This window comes from Salmo salar, unplaced genomic scaffold (genome assembly GCF_905237065.1).
Source record: "Salmo salar unplaced genomic scaffold, Ssal_v3.1, whole genome shotgun sequence".
Taxonomy (NCBI): domain Eukaryota; kingdom Metazoa; phylum Chordata; class Actinopteri; order Salmoniformes; family Salmonidae; genus Salmo; species Salmo salar.
In genome coordinates, this window is record NW_025550941.1 from 223,430 (window position 1) to 237,756 (window position 14,327).

Consider the following 14,327-nt stretch of genomic DNA (forward strand, 5'->3'; position numbering starts at 1 on the left):
GTTTCTGTGTTGCAGGGACAGTCAAGAAATGGAACAGCAAGGCAACAGAACATGACATAAGCAGAGCTGTGGGAGACCACCTCAAGCCCCTGGTAGAGCCGGGGGTGGTGTTTACCACTCCACCACGCCTTCAGCAGGCTGGAAAAGTGGGATTGATACTGTTTTTCATACTAAGAGGAGTCTGTTGATTGGTCAGTCATTGGGTTAATTTGTTTTGCAATATGTTCAAATCAAGCTTTATTTATACAGCACATTTCAGACATGGATGCAACTAAATGGCTTCACAGGGGAGAAAAACAATGAAAATAAACAAATATTTAGTACACAACAAACAGAAGAGGATAAAAAAGTAAATGAACAACTTAAAGACTAATGAGCACCCTAAAGAAATTCCATTGATTAAAATATTAATTGGGTGCAATATCCAACCCAAAATATAAGCTTGTTTTTTAGGAGGGGTTCTGAAAGACACTATGGGGGTGTCCACTGAAAGTTGACTAGTAACAACAACTGGGACCTAAAAGACACCCACCATGAGACCCACTAAATCTGCCCAAGAAGAGACAAACAAAAGAAAAATCCACAACAAACTTAAAGACAGGAAGTAAAACAAAAAGGTGGCGCATCTAAAGGTGTTGACTCTCCACATGTATCAAGACAACTGGAGCACGGGGCCAGACACTCTTAAATAGAACCTGGACCAGCTCAGGTGAAACACCTTCCCACTAACGAGATGGACAAGCCAGCACAGGTGTAACACATACTGACTAACGAGGTGACACCAATCAGTGCGTCCTACGTGCTAACGAGCTAGACGTGCTAAGGAGCTACACGTGCTAAGGAGCTACACGTGCTAACGAGCTACACGTGCTAACGAGCTACACGTGCTAACGAGCTACACGTGCTATAGTCCAACCTCAAAACATAAATGGAAAAACTAAAGCCTGTAACACCTTCTCCCTTAAGACAACAAATATATCCTATATTTTTGTTGGACAAGTTTGCTTACCACCAAAAGAAAACAACTTCCTTTTCACATTATAATCAACTACAATGATTCACCTTCACCTGGCTGTAACGATTAAAAACAAGAAATAATTTTTTCTCCTTTTTCTTTCTATAGAATCCTAAAACTTCTAGCTTCTAGAACTCTCGTCCCCTCAATACAATACAGAAAAATGTGCAGAGAGAAACAACACTTATTTGTCATCACTCATATAAATATTACGTTGACATCAATTGAGCGAGAGAGGGGAGATGAGGTTGAACGTCCTGTTAAAACTAACAGCTCAAAAAACACACGGAATCTGGGAATAATGTGTACATCCCTGGTTAGAGGACAATTTGTAGAAAACAGCTAGCTACATTTTGATTAAAGTGGGTCGTCAATGCGGTAAGTGTAATACAGCTCTTTTTTGTTAGTCACTTTTTGTTAAATCACATAAATAGTACTCTTCCATTTCAGAGCCTGGATTTTCCCCCTGAGGTTAATATCCATATCATGTTGAAATCAATAGAACAGGGTACAAACATTTAGGGTTCTACATTGTGACATCATTAAAATTCTCCTTCTACAATGTTAAAACATTCTACATTGTGACATTATTTCATTGATATCATGAAACAACTCCATGTATTTTCTGGTGTTTGATCAGAGATCATTAATCAGAGTATCTCTTCACATTGATCACAGCTAGAAGGTTATTTCTCTCCCATGTGTGTTCTCTGGTGTACTTTTAGGCTGCTTGACTGAGAAACTTTTCCAACATTGAGTACAGCGATATGGTTTCTCTCCTGTGTGCATTCTCTAGTGTGCTTTTAAATTGCTTAACCTCTCTTGGGTAGGGGGCAGTATTTTCACGTCCGGATGAAAAGTGTGCCCGAAGTAAACTGCCTGTTACTCAGGCCCAGAAGCTAGGATATGCATATAATTGGTAGATTTGGATAGAAAACACTCTAAAGTTTCTCAAACTGTTAAAATAATGTCTGTGAGTATAATAGAACTGATTTGGCAGGCAAAACCCCGAGGACAAACCATCCAGGGGAAGAAAATAATTGAGGTGATAGGATTTTCCAATGGATTTCGATGGGATACCCTTATTATTAGGAACCTGGTTGCAGTTCCTATGGCTTCCACTAGATGTCAACAGTCTTTAGAAATTGTTCGATGTGTTTCTTTTGAGAAATGAAGAAGTAGTCCTATTCATTGCAAGTGTCATTCCTGGTGGACTCTACTGTTTTGGTGCGCGTGAACTGGAGCTGAATCCAACGCGCCAAATAAATTGACATTTTTTGGGACATAAAGAAGGACATTATCGAACAAAAGGACCATTTGTGATGTTTCTGGGACATTTTGGAGTGCCAACAGAAGAAGATCTTCAAAGGTAAGGCATTAATTATATCGCTATTTTTGACTTTTGTGTCGCACCTGCCTGGTTGAAATATGTGTTTGTATGCGGGGTGCTGTCCTCAGATAATCGCATGGTTTGCTTTCGCCGTAAAGCCTTTTTGAAATCTGACATAGCGGCTGGATTAACAAGAAGTTAAGCTCTATTTTGATGTATAACACATATATTTTCAAGAATGTTAAATATTTGAATTTGGTATTTTTGAATTTCGCGCTCTGCAATTTCACCGGATGTTGGCCAGGTGGGATGCTACCATCCTACCTGCCCATAAGAAGTTAAACAAACAAAACTCTTCCCACATTGAGTACAGCTATGAGATTTCTCTCCTGTGTGTGTTCTCTGGTGCGCTATCAGGCTGTTTGAGTAAAACTCTTCACACATTGAGTACAGAGATATGGTTTCTCTCCTGTGTGTGTGTTCTCTGGTGTATCTTCAGATCGCCAGATATGATAAAACTCTTCCCACATTGATCACAGCTATAAGGTTTCTCTCCAGTGTGTATTCTCTGGTGTGATTTCAGGTTGCCTGACTGAGTAAAACTCTTCCCACATTGAGCACAACTATATAGTTTCTCTCCTGTGTGTGTTCTCCAATGTACTACCAGGCCCCTTGACTGAGTAAAACTCTTCCCACATTGTTTACAACAATTAGCTTCTCTCCTGTGTGTGTTCTCAGATGTATCTTCAGATAGCCAGATGAAGTAAAACTCTTCCCACATTGAGTACAGCTAAAGCTTTTCTCTCCTGTGTGTGTTCTCTGGTGCACTATCAGGCTGCTTGACTGAGTAAAACTCTTTCCACATTGAGTACAGCTATAAGATTTCTCTCCTGTGTGTGTTCTCTGGTGTATTTTAAGTTCTGATGAAAATTTGAAATGTTTCCCACAGTCAGAGCAGCAATGAGATTTCTTCCCTGTGGATCTCTGCTGGTGTTTCTTGAGGTGTTCTGATCTGGAGAGACTCTTCTCTGCCTCGTCAGCATCATGTTGTTGCTGAGGCTCCCCAGAGGATCCACAATAGTCCCGTCTCTCTCCTGTGTGAAAGATAAAGTCAGACAGATGGTTAAAGGCTCACAACAGCAGAAATCCACTGTTTATTTAAGGTAAAAGGTGATGCCTGAAGTGAATTACATTGTTTTATTTATAATTTATACATTAGCCTCTGGTTTCAATATATCCTCTTTCAATAATAAATATCCTACTATATAAATTATCCTGTTTTCTAAAGCAATATTACTCTCTTAATCACAACAGTAGTATGTAAATCTACAGATGGATTAAATGCAAGAAAGTGGTCAGCACATTTTCCTATAGTTGGAAGAAGCAGAAGGCCCTGACAAGACTCCCTGTGGCTCAGTTGGTAGAGCATGGTGTTTGCCACGCCAGCTTGTTGTGTGCTATGCCAGGGTTGTGGGTTCAATTCCCACGGGGGCCAGTACAAAAAAAAATTAAAAAAATAAATGTATGCATTCACTACTGTAAGTCGCTCTGGATAAGAGCGTCTGCTAAATGACTAAAATGTAAATGTAAGTGCACAGGATAAACTGAGCCAACAAGCTCATCACAGAATCCCTGACAAGGTGGACCTGCCCCTCAACAAGCTCATCACAGAATCCCTGACAAGGTGGACCTGCCCCTCAACAAGCTCATCACAGAATCCCTGACAAGGTGCCCCTCAACAAGCTCATCACAGAATCCCTGACAAGGTGCCCCTCAACAAGGTCATCACAGAATCCCTGACAAGGTGGACCTGCCCCTCAACAAGCTCATCACAGAATCATTGACAAGGTGGAGATGATGGAAAAAGTCCTGGAGCAGGAAGGGGACGTCACACAAGTCCTGACAACAACAACACAGCACCTTGCACCCTCCTGGCAGCAGACAACAACAACACAGCACCTTGCACCCTCCTGGCAACAGACAACAACAACACAGCACCTTGCACCCTCCTGGCAAGACATTGAGGTCTTTGAATACAACGACTTATCAACAGCTTACCAACCCCTTCCTGGGTAACAATTTGACCCCCACAGGAAATCTACACTGGCAGTTATAGAAAGACCCATCTACTATATAACCATTGATTTTGAAGAATATACACTACCGTCACTTAGAAATGTCCTTGTTTTCGAAAGAAAAGCACGTTTTTTTGTCCAATAAAATAACATCAAATTGATCAGAAATACAGTGTAGACATTGTTAATGTTGTAAATGACTATTGTAGCTGGAAATTGATGTTTTTTTTATGGAATATCTACATAGGCTTAAAGAGGCCCATTATCAGCAACCATCACTCCTGTGTTCCAATGGCACGTTGTGTTAGCTAATCCAAGATTATCATTTTAAAAGGCTAATAAAATCCTTTTGCAATTATGTTAGCACGGATGAAAACTCTTGTTCTGATTAAAGAAGCAATAAAACTGTCCGCCTTTAGACTAGTTGAGTATCTGGAGCATCAGCATTTGTGGGTTCGATTACAGGCTCAAAATGGCCAGAAACAAAGAACTTTCTTCTGAAACTCGTCAATCTATTCTTGTTCTGAGAAATTAAGGCTATTCCATGGAAGAAACTGCTAAGAAACTGAAGATCTCGTACGCTGTGAACTACTCCCTTCAGTGAACAGTGCAAACTGGCTCTAACCAGTATTGGATACGGGGTAAACTTTGAACATTGAGATATTAAAGACATGATAGATCAGACGCAGAGTATATAAAGGAGTGAGATCTGTAGAAAGACAGAGTGGCTGTGGAATGTGCTGGGTGGACATCACAGGATTGCTTTAGGGGAAGCGGATGGACATCTGTGGATTAGGCGAAGGATGGGTTGAGGTCAGGAGGTCAGGAGGTCAGGTCAGATCCCTGAAGGTTGGTTTATTATCCTATTACCCTCTTCCTGTCGAACCAGAAGATGTAAGGATTGGAGAGATGGAGGAGTGTCCAAAGTGGGGTATATATACTTGTGATGGTGAGAACATGTTTTTGTCTGAATTACAGCTGTAACGACCCTTTGGAAGAATTAAACTTGGTTAAGTTTAGTGTCCGTGAGTTATTTACTCTGAAAAATTAGAACCTAACACTATAATTACTGTTCCCTGAAGGAGGGAAACGAGGTGCAACACCTGTTTGGCCCAACCCCTTCCTGGGTCACACTATAATAGAAAGAGGAGTGGGAGGCCCCGGTGCACAACTGAGCAAGAGGACAAGTACATTAGAGTGTCTAGTTTGAGAAACAGACGCCTCACAAGTGCTCAACTGGCAGCTTCATTAAATAGTACCCGCAAAACACCAGTCTCAACGCCAACAGTGAAGAGGCGACTCCAGGATGCTGGCCTTCTAGGCAGAGTTGCAAAGAAAAATTCATATCTCTGTCCAGTGTCTGTCTTATTTTGCCCATCAATCTTTTATGTTATTGGCCAGTCTGAGATATGGCTTTTTCTTTGCAGCATCTCGGAGTCGCCTCTTCCCTGTTGACGTTGAAACTGGTGTTTTGCGGGTACTATTTAATGAAGCTGCTAGTTGAGGACATGTGAGCTTTTCTTTCAAAATCAATGACCTTTCTAAGTGACCCCAAACTTTTGAACGGTAGTGTAACTTATAAATGCCTCAAATATTTCAACTGTATTACCCCATCAGAAAACAAAGCATAACCAAAACATTGCATAACTCCACTGTATCGCCTCAAAACCTGGTTAAAACTATGATTTTGACCTTATGGATGACTGGTCCTTGTATTTATAGTATAGTGAATTCAGGGGGAGGCCCTGAGCTGAACTCAAACCTGGGTCCAGTAAATGTCAAGCCAACACCTTATAACTGTTACACCAAGATGTCTGAACTTCTTCACGAGGTCCCTAGGTTTTGGGTTACGTTTGCTACAATAGCTTTCTCTATGAATGTGAGAGTGGTTACATTTCTCCAGCCCCCATTCCTCAGCTGTTTACCAAACCAAATCTCAGGGCTGAATATTTTTTGCTATTTAAATCCTAGGTTACCCCTATAAAATAGCCGCACATCTATCAACCATTCTGCAGTTCATACAATAACAAATCTGTCATTCCACCACTAGTTTGGTTATAAGATGATGATGGGGCTGGAGAAATGTAACTAGTCTCAAATTCATAGACAGACCTATGGATGCAAGGACTGACCATCCACTATATCAACATAGTTTTAACCATGTTGAGGCTATACAGTGTTGATTTACATTGTTTCTAAACATTGGAGTAAAAAAAGCTTATTAGGGGTTTTGATGGGGTACAACAGTTGAACTAAGCTCATGAGGCATGTGTTATATTCTTCAAGAATCAATGGCTATAAATAAATAATTTAAAATGTCTAAATATGGATGTAGCTATTGCATATTTCCCCTTTAACACCACACATCAGTTCAACAACTGCAGAGTTTGTGCCTCTGTCTTTAAGACAGAACTTACTAGTGTTAATCAGGGCCCGTTCATCGTTAGAACCATTGGATGCCTTAACATGCCTTTGGGAAACCGGGCCCAGATATCCAGTTTCCTCCTCTTCATCCTCCTCTTCATCTTCTTCCAATGTGACAGTCATCTCCCCCTCCTCCTCTTTCACCCAAAAACAGCATCCTCCTCTTTCTCTTCCTCTTCTTTAACAGTAACATCCTCCTCCTCTTTCACTCTGAACGAGTCTTCCTCCTCTTTCACGACAACGTTCAGCCACATTCCCTCTTTCTCCGTCCAGCAGACCTCTTCTTTAACAGGAGGAGAGTAGTTTAGTGAGCTCATGGTCGGGGATGTTAGCTAGCTAGGCTAATGCTAACTTAACCAGCCCGCTAGCTGACTAATAACAACAACACCGTAAATATGATATTAAAACTGATAACTAACTAGACGACAGAAGTGGGTTTAAAACACTGTGGCTAATATACACTAAAGCGTCTAAAGAGCTTTATTGGTTCGGCTGACGAACTGTTGCTGCTGTTGAAAGAAGCGTTCCGTCCACTACATTATACGTCACACCAACAGCATCGCATTAATGCCCCACATGATGTATTGTTACACCATGTAGGAGCAGTATAGACCTAGTCTGTTCATTATATACATCTACATTATGTATTGTTACACCATGTAGGAGCAGTATAGACCTACAGTAGCTAGCAACTTATTTAGATGTTGTTTGACTTATTGAAACTGGCTTAAATGTGCTGTAGTAAACATTTTTTATTCGCACTAATCAATCAACACATTCCTGTCTTTGTATGTCTCAATATAATAGTATTATTTAATTACATCCATGTAAAATAATCTTTGTCTGAAAATAAAATCTGATCCTCAACTGCGTTTCCCTCCAGTCAGCAGACGGCGATGTGCGTCTTTCAGGCGATGCTGCCAGCGTGACGTATAATCTAGTGGACGGTTCTTCTTAAACAGCTCGTCAACCATCTCGGTAGCTTGCTAGCCAACATAGCCGAAAGATTCAAGCTATTTATACGCTTTCGGTCTATATTACCTACTGTGTTTTTGACACACTTTTGTCGTATCTACTTGTTAATCTATTTAATTTAATATTACGTTATTTTGTATTAGTCAGCTATAGTAGCTGGCTGGTTAAGGTAGCACTAGCCTGGTCGCTAATGATAGCTAGCTAGCTAACATCCCCGAACATGAGCTCCCTAAACTACTCCCCTCCTGTTAAAGAAGAGGAGGTCTGCTGGACGGAGAAAGAAGCTCTGGGACTGAACATTGTCGTGAAAGAGGAGAAGGAAGAGGAGGATGTTACAGTAAAACAAGAAGTAGAGGGTGAGGCTGTTACAGTGAAAGAAGAAGAGAAAGACGTTACAGTGAAAGAAGAGGAAGACGCGTTCAGAGTGAAAGAGGAGGAGGATGTTACAGTAAAACAAGAAGTAGAGGGTGAGGCTGTTACAGTGAAAGAAGAAGCGAAAGACGTTACAGTGAAAGAAGAGGAAGACGCGTTCAGAGTGAAAGAGGAGGAGGATGTTACAGTAAAACAAGAAGTAGAGGGTGAGGCTGTTACAGTGAAAGAAGAAGCGAAAGACGTTACAGTGAAAGAAGAGGAAGACGCGTTCAGAGTGAAAGAGGAGGATGCAGTTTTTGAAGTGAAAGAGGAGGAGGAGACAGAAGGTCAGATTAACACCAGTAAATACTAATATTTAATAACGGGCACAATTCCTGCAGTTGTTGAACTGATGTACATTTACATTTTTACATTTAAGTAATTTAGCAGACGCTCCTATCCAGAGCGACTTAAAAATTGGTGAATTCACCTTATGATATCCAGTGGAACAACCACTTTACAATAGTGCATCTAAATCTTTTATGGGGGGGTTAGAAGGATTCATTTATTCTATCCCAGGTATTCCTTAAAGAGGTGGGGTTTCAGGTGTCTCCGGAAGGTGGTGATTGACTCCGCTGTCCTGGCGTCGTGAGGGAGCTTGTTCCACCATTGGGGTGCCAGAGCAGCGAACAGTTTTGACAGGGCTGAGCGGGAACAGGGCTTCCTCAGAGGTAGGGAGGCGAGCAGGCCAGAGGTGGATGAACGCAGTGCCCTTGTTTGGGTGTAGGGCCTGATCAGAGCCTGAAGGTACACAAACGTGGTTTTAAAGCAGCAATGGTTTTTGTTTTGCATACATTTTAAAATGAAAAATCAGAGTCTGGTGTAATTCTGTTACTGTGGAATTGCCCAGCTCCTAACTATACTCAACAAAAAATATCAACGCAACATGCAACAACTTCAAAGATTTTACTGAGTTACAGTTCATAGAAGTCAATTGAAATATATTCATTAGGCCCTAATCTATGGATTTCACGACTGGGCAGGTGTGCTGCCATATGCCGACCCACTGGGGCACAAGACCCAGCCAAACAGAGTTTTCCACACAAAAGGGCTTTATTACAGACAGAAATACTCCTCAGCCCCTCCCCTCCTCAGACGATCCCGCATGAAACATGGGACCAACACTTTCCATGTTGCGTTTATATTTTTGTTCAGTATATAAACTGAGGAACACATGTCAGCGTAGAGCCCTGAACTATAATAGTAAGGCAGCAGTTTATCTGGCAGGACAGTGTGGTGTGTAGTGATCAGCAGTTTATCTGGCAGGACAGTGTGGTGTGTAGTGATCAGCAGTTTATCTGGCAGGACAGTGTGGTGTGTAGTGATCAGCAGTTTATCTGGCAGGACAGTGTGGTGTGTAGTGATCAGCAGTTTATCTGGCAGGACAGTGTGGTGTGTAGTGATCAGCAGTTTATCTGGCAGGACAGTGTGGTGTGTAGTGATCAGTTTATCTGGCAGGACAGTGTGGTGTGTAGTGATCAGCAGTTTATCTGGCAGGACAGTGTGGTGTGTAGTGATCAGCAGTTTATCTGGCAGGACAGTGTGGTGTGTAGTGATCAGCAGTTTATCTGGGAAGGACAGTGTGGTGTGTAGTGATCAGCACTTTATCTGGCAGGACAGTGTGGTGTGTAGTGATCAGCAGTTTATCTGGCAGGACAGTGTGGTGTGTAGTGATCAGCAGTTTATCTGGCAGGACAGTGTGGTGTGTAGTGATCAGTTTATCTGGCAGGACAGTGTGGTGTGTAGTGATCAGTTTATCTGGCAGGACAGTGTGGTGTGTAGTGATCAGCAGTTTATCTGGCAGGACAGTGTGGTGTGTAGTGATCAGCAGTTTATCTGGCAGGACAGTGTGGTGTGTAGTGATCAGTTTATCTAGCAGGACAGTGTGGTGTGTAGTGATCAGTTTATCTGGCAGGACAGTGTGGTGTGTAGTGATCAGCAGTTTATCTGGCAGGACAGTGTGGTGTGTAGTGATCAGCAGTTTATCTAGCAGGACAGTGTGGTGTGTAGTGATCAGTTTATCTGTCAGGACAGTGTGGTGTGTAGTGATCAGCAGTTTATCTGGCAGGACAGTGTGGTGTGTAGTTATCAGTTTATCTGGCAGGACAGTGTGGTGTGTAGTGATCAGTTTATCTAGCAGGACAGTGTGGTGTGTAGTGATCAGTTTATCTGTCAGGACAGTGTGGTGTGTAGTGATCAGTTTATCTGGCAGGACAGTGTGGTGTGTAGTGATCAGTTTATCTGGCAGGACAGTGTGGTGTGTAGTGATCAGTTTATCTAGCAGGACAGTGTGGTGTGTAGTGATCAGTTTATCTGTCAGGACAGTGTGGTGTGTAGTGATCAGTTTATCTGGCAGGACAGTGTGGTGTGTAGTGATCAGTTTATCTGGCAGGACAGTGGTGTGTAATGATCAGTTTATCTGGCAGGACAGTGTGGTGTGTAGTGATCAGTTTATCTGTCAGGACAGTGTGGTGTGTAGTGATCAGTTTATCTGTCAGGACAGTGTGGTGTGTAGTGATCAGTTTATCTGGCAGGACAGTGTGGTGTGTAGTGATCAGTTTATCTAGCAGGACAGTGTGGTGTGTAGTGATCAGTTTATCTGGCAGGACAGTGTGGTGTGTAGTGATCAGTTTATCTGGCAGGACAGTGTGGTGTGTAGTGATCAGTTTATCTAGCAGGACAGTGTGGTGTGTAGTGATCAGTTTATCTGGCAGGACAGTGTGGTGTGTAGTGATCAGCAGTTTATCTGGCAGGACAGTGTGGTGTGTAGTGATCAGCAGTTTATCTAGCAGGACAGTGTGGTGTGTAGTGATCAGTTTATCTGTCAGGACAGTGTGGTGTGTAGTGATCAGCAGTTTATCTGGCAGGACAGTGTGGTGTGTAGTTATCAGTTTATCTGTCAGGACAGTGTGGTGTGTAGTGATCAGTTTATCTAGCAGGACAGTGTGGTGTGTAGTGATCAGTTTATCTGTCAGGACAGTGTGGTGTGTAGTGATCAGTTTATCTGGCAGGACAGTGTGGTGTGTAGTGATCAGTTTATCTGGCAGGACAGTGTGGTGTGTAGTGATCAGTTTATCTAGCAGGACAGTGTGGTGTGTAGTGATCAGTTTATCTGTCAGGACAGTGTGGTGTGTAGTGATCAGTTTATCTGGCAGGACAGTGTGGTGTGTAGTGATCAGTTTATCTGGCAGGACAGTGTGGTGTGTAGTGATCAGTTTATCTAGCAGGACAGTGTGGTGTGTAGTGATCAGTTTATCTGTCAGGACAGTGTGGTGTGTAGTGATCAGTTTATCTGGCAGGACAGTGTGGTGTGTAGTGATCAGTTTATCTGGCAGGACAGTGGTGTGTAGTGATCAGTTTATCTGGCAGGACAGTGTGGTGTGTAGTGATCAGTTTATCTGTCAGGACAGTGTGGTGTGTAGTGATCAGTTTATCTGTCAGGACAGTGTGGTGTGTAGTGATCAGTTTATCTGGCAGGACAGTGTGGTGTGTAGTGATCAGTTTATCTAGCAGGACAGTGTGGTGTGTAGTGATCAGTTTATCTGGCAGGACAGTGTGGTGTGTAGTGATCAGTTTATCTGGCAGGACAGTGTGGTGTGTAGTGATCAGTTTATCTAGCAGGACAGTGTGGTGTGTAGTGATCAGTTTATCTGGCAGGACAGTGTGGTGTGTAGTGATGTGTTATGGAGGCACTTTGTTGATTCTTGATGTTCACTTGTACAACTGTTCATCATTACTATTGTATCTAAATGAATTATTTTAACACATTGGTTAAAAGTCTCTTGTCACAAAAATGTAATTACATTGAGCAGTATACCACATTACTTCATCATTACATTTCTTGTTTTACAAACATTGCCAAGCTGCTCATTAGTTTCTTGTTGTTGTGATTTTTGGTGTAATCAGTCATGGCAAAAAAATATTTGGGCTGGTAAAAAATCAGTGGCTGGTATATTCTATCATCTGCCTGTTACAGTGGCTGGTATATTCTATCATCTGCCTGCTACAGTGGCTGGTATAATCTATCATCTGCCTGCTACAGTGGCTGGTGGACCAAAATCAAAGTAAAACAAGACTTAGATGACATTTGTCAATGTCAAAAAACATTTCAACATTCACTATATTGACTGTCTGACTTTGACGTTCATACAGGAGAGAGACGTGACTATCATGGATCCTCTGGGGAGCCTCAACAACATCGTGAAGCTGACAAGGCAGAGAAGAGTCTCTCCAGATCAGAACACCTCAAGAAACACCATAAGAGACCCACAGGAAAGAAACCTCACTGCTGCTCTGACTGTGGGAAACGTTTCAAATCTTCATCAGAATTGAAAAAACACCAGCGAGTCCACACAGGAGAGAAACCTTATAGCTGTAATCAATGTGGGAAGAGTTTTACTCAGTCAAGCCACCTGGTATCACACCAGAGAACACACACAGGAGAGAAACCTTATAGCTGTGATCAATGTGGCAAGAGTTTTACTCAGTCAAGTAGCCTGGTATCACACCAGAGAACACACACAGGAGAGCAGCCATATGGCTGTGATCAGTGTGGCAAGGGTTTTACTCAGTCAAGTAGCCTGGTATCACACCAGAGAACACACACAGGAGAGCAGCCATATAGCTGTGATCAGTGTGGCAAGAGTTTTACTCAGTCAAGTAGCCTGGTATCACACCAGAGAACACATACAGGAGAGCAGCCATATAGCTGTGATCAGTGTGGGAAGGGTTTTACTCTGTCAACCAACCTGGTATCACACCAGAGAACACACACAGGACATCAGCCATATAGCTGTGATGTATGTGAGGATAGTTTTACTACATCAAGCCAGCTGGTAGTACACCAGCGAGTACACACAGGAGAGAAACCTTATAGCTGTAATCAGTGTGGGAAGAGTTTTACTCAGTCAAACAGCCTGAAATCACACCAGAGAACACACACAGGAGAGAAACCTTATAGCTGTGATCAATGTGACAAGAGATACTCTCATTCAAGTGGTCTGATTAAACATCAGAAAATACATGCAGGAGATCCACGGAGTGTGGAATGACCTCCAACACCAGACCTGGGTAGTAGAACACAGAGTGTGGAATGATCTCCAACACCAGACCTGGGTAGTAGAACACAGAGTGTGGAATGACCTCCAACACCAGACCTGGGTAGTAGAACACAGAGTGTGGAATGACCTCCAACACCAGACCTACAGTTGAAGTCGGAAGTTTACATACACTTAGGTTGGAGTCATTAAAACTTGTTTTTCAACCACTCCATGAATTTCTTTTTAAGAAACTATATTTTTGGCAAGTCGGTTAGGACGTACTTTATGCATGATACAGGTAATTCTTCCAACAGTTGTTTACAGACAGATTATTTCACTTATAATTCACTGTATCACAATTCCACTGTGTCAGAAGTTTACATACACAAAGTTGACTGTGCCTTTAAACAGCTTGGAAAATTCCAGAAAATTATGTAATGTCTTTAGAAGCTTCTGATAGGCTAATTGACATAATTTAAGTCAATTGGAGGTGTACCTGTGGATGTATTTCAAGGCCTACCTTCAAACTCAGTGCCCCCTTGCTTGACATCATGGGAAAATCAAAAGAAATCAGCCAAGACCTCAGAAAAAAGATTGTAGACCTCCACACGTCTGGTTCATCCTTGGGAGCAATTTCCAAAGGCCTGAATATACCACATTCATCTGATCTGTACAAACAATAGTACGCAAGTATAAACACCATGGGACCAAGCAGCCGTCATACCGCTCAGGAAGGAGACGCGTTCTGTCTCCTAGAGATGAACGTACTTTGGTGTGAAAAGTGCAAATCAATCCCAGAACAACAGCAAAGTACCTTGTGAAGATGCTGGAGGAAACAGGTACAAAAGTATCTATATCCACAGAAAAACTAATCCTATATTGACATAACCTGAAAGGCCGCTGAGCAAGGAAGAAGCCACTGTTCCAAAACCTCCATGAAAAAGCCATACTACGGTTTGCAACTGCACATAGGGACGAAGATTGTACATTTTGGAAAAATGTCATCTGGTCTGATTATACAAAAATAGAACTGTTTGGCCATAATGACCATCATTATG

At 42.2% G+C, this 14,327-nt stretch overlaps 1 protein-coding gene across 1 annotated transcript; it reads left to right on the forward strand.

Moving 5' to 3' along the window:
* The first annotated feature begins 1,388 nt into the window (after positions 1–1,388).
* On the forward strand, positions 1,389–13,748 carry LOC106571827 (zinc finger protein 239-like). The gene is made up of 3 exons (XM_045714141.1): positions 1,389–1,393; positions 8,408–8,517; positions 12,383–13,748. The coding sequence occupies exons 1-3, from the start codon at positions 1,389–1,391 to the stop codon at positions 13,279–13,281; spliced, it is 1,014 nt and encodes a 337-aa protein (XP_045570097.1). The 3' UTR covers positions 13,282–13,748.
* The last annotated feature ends 579 nt before the right edge of the window (positions 13,749–14,327 follow it).

Bases quoted from the DNA above. Each gene is read 5' to 3' on its own strand.
- LOC106571827 (XM_045714141.1), top strand. The intron at 8,518-12,382 runs GTCAGATTAACA...ACGTTCATACAG, and splicing joins AGAGGAGGAGGAGACAGAAG to GAGAGAGACGTGACTATCAT.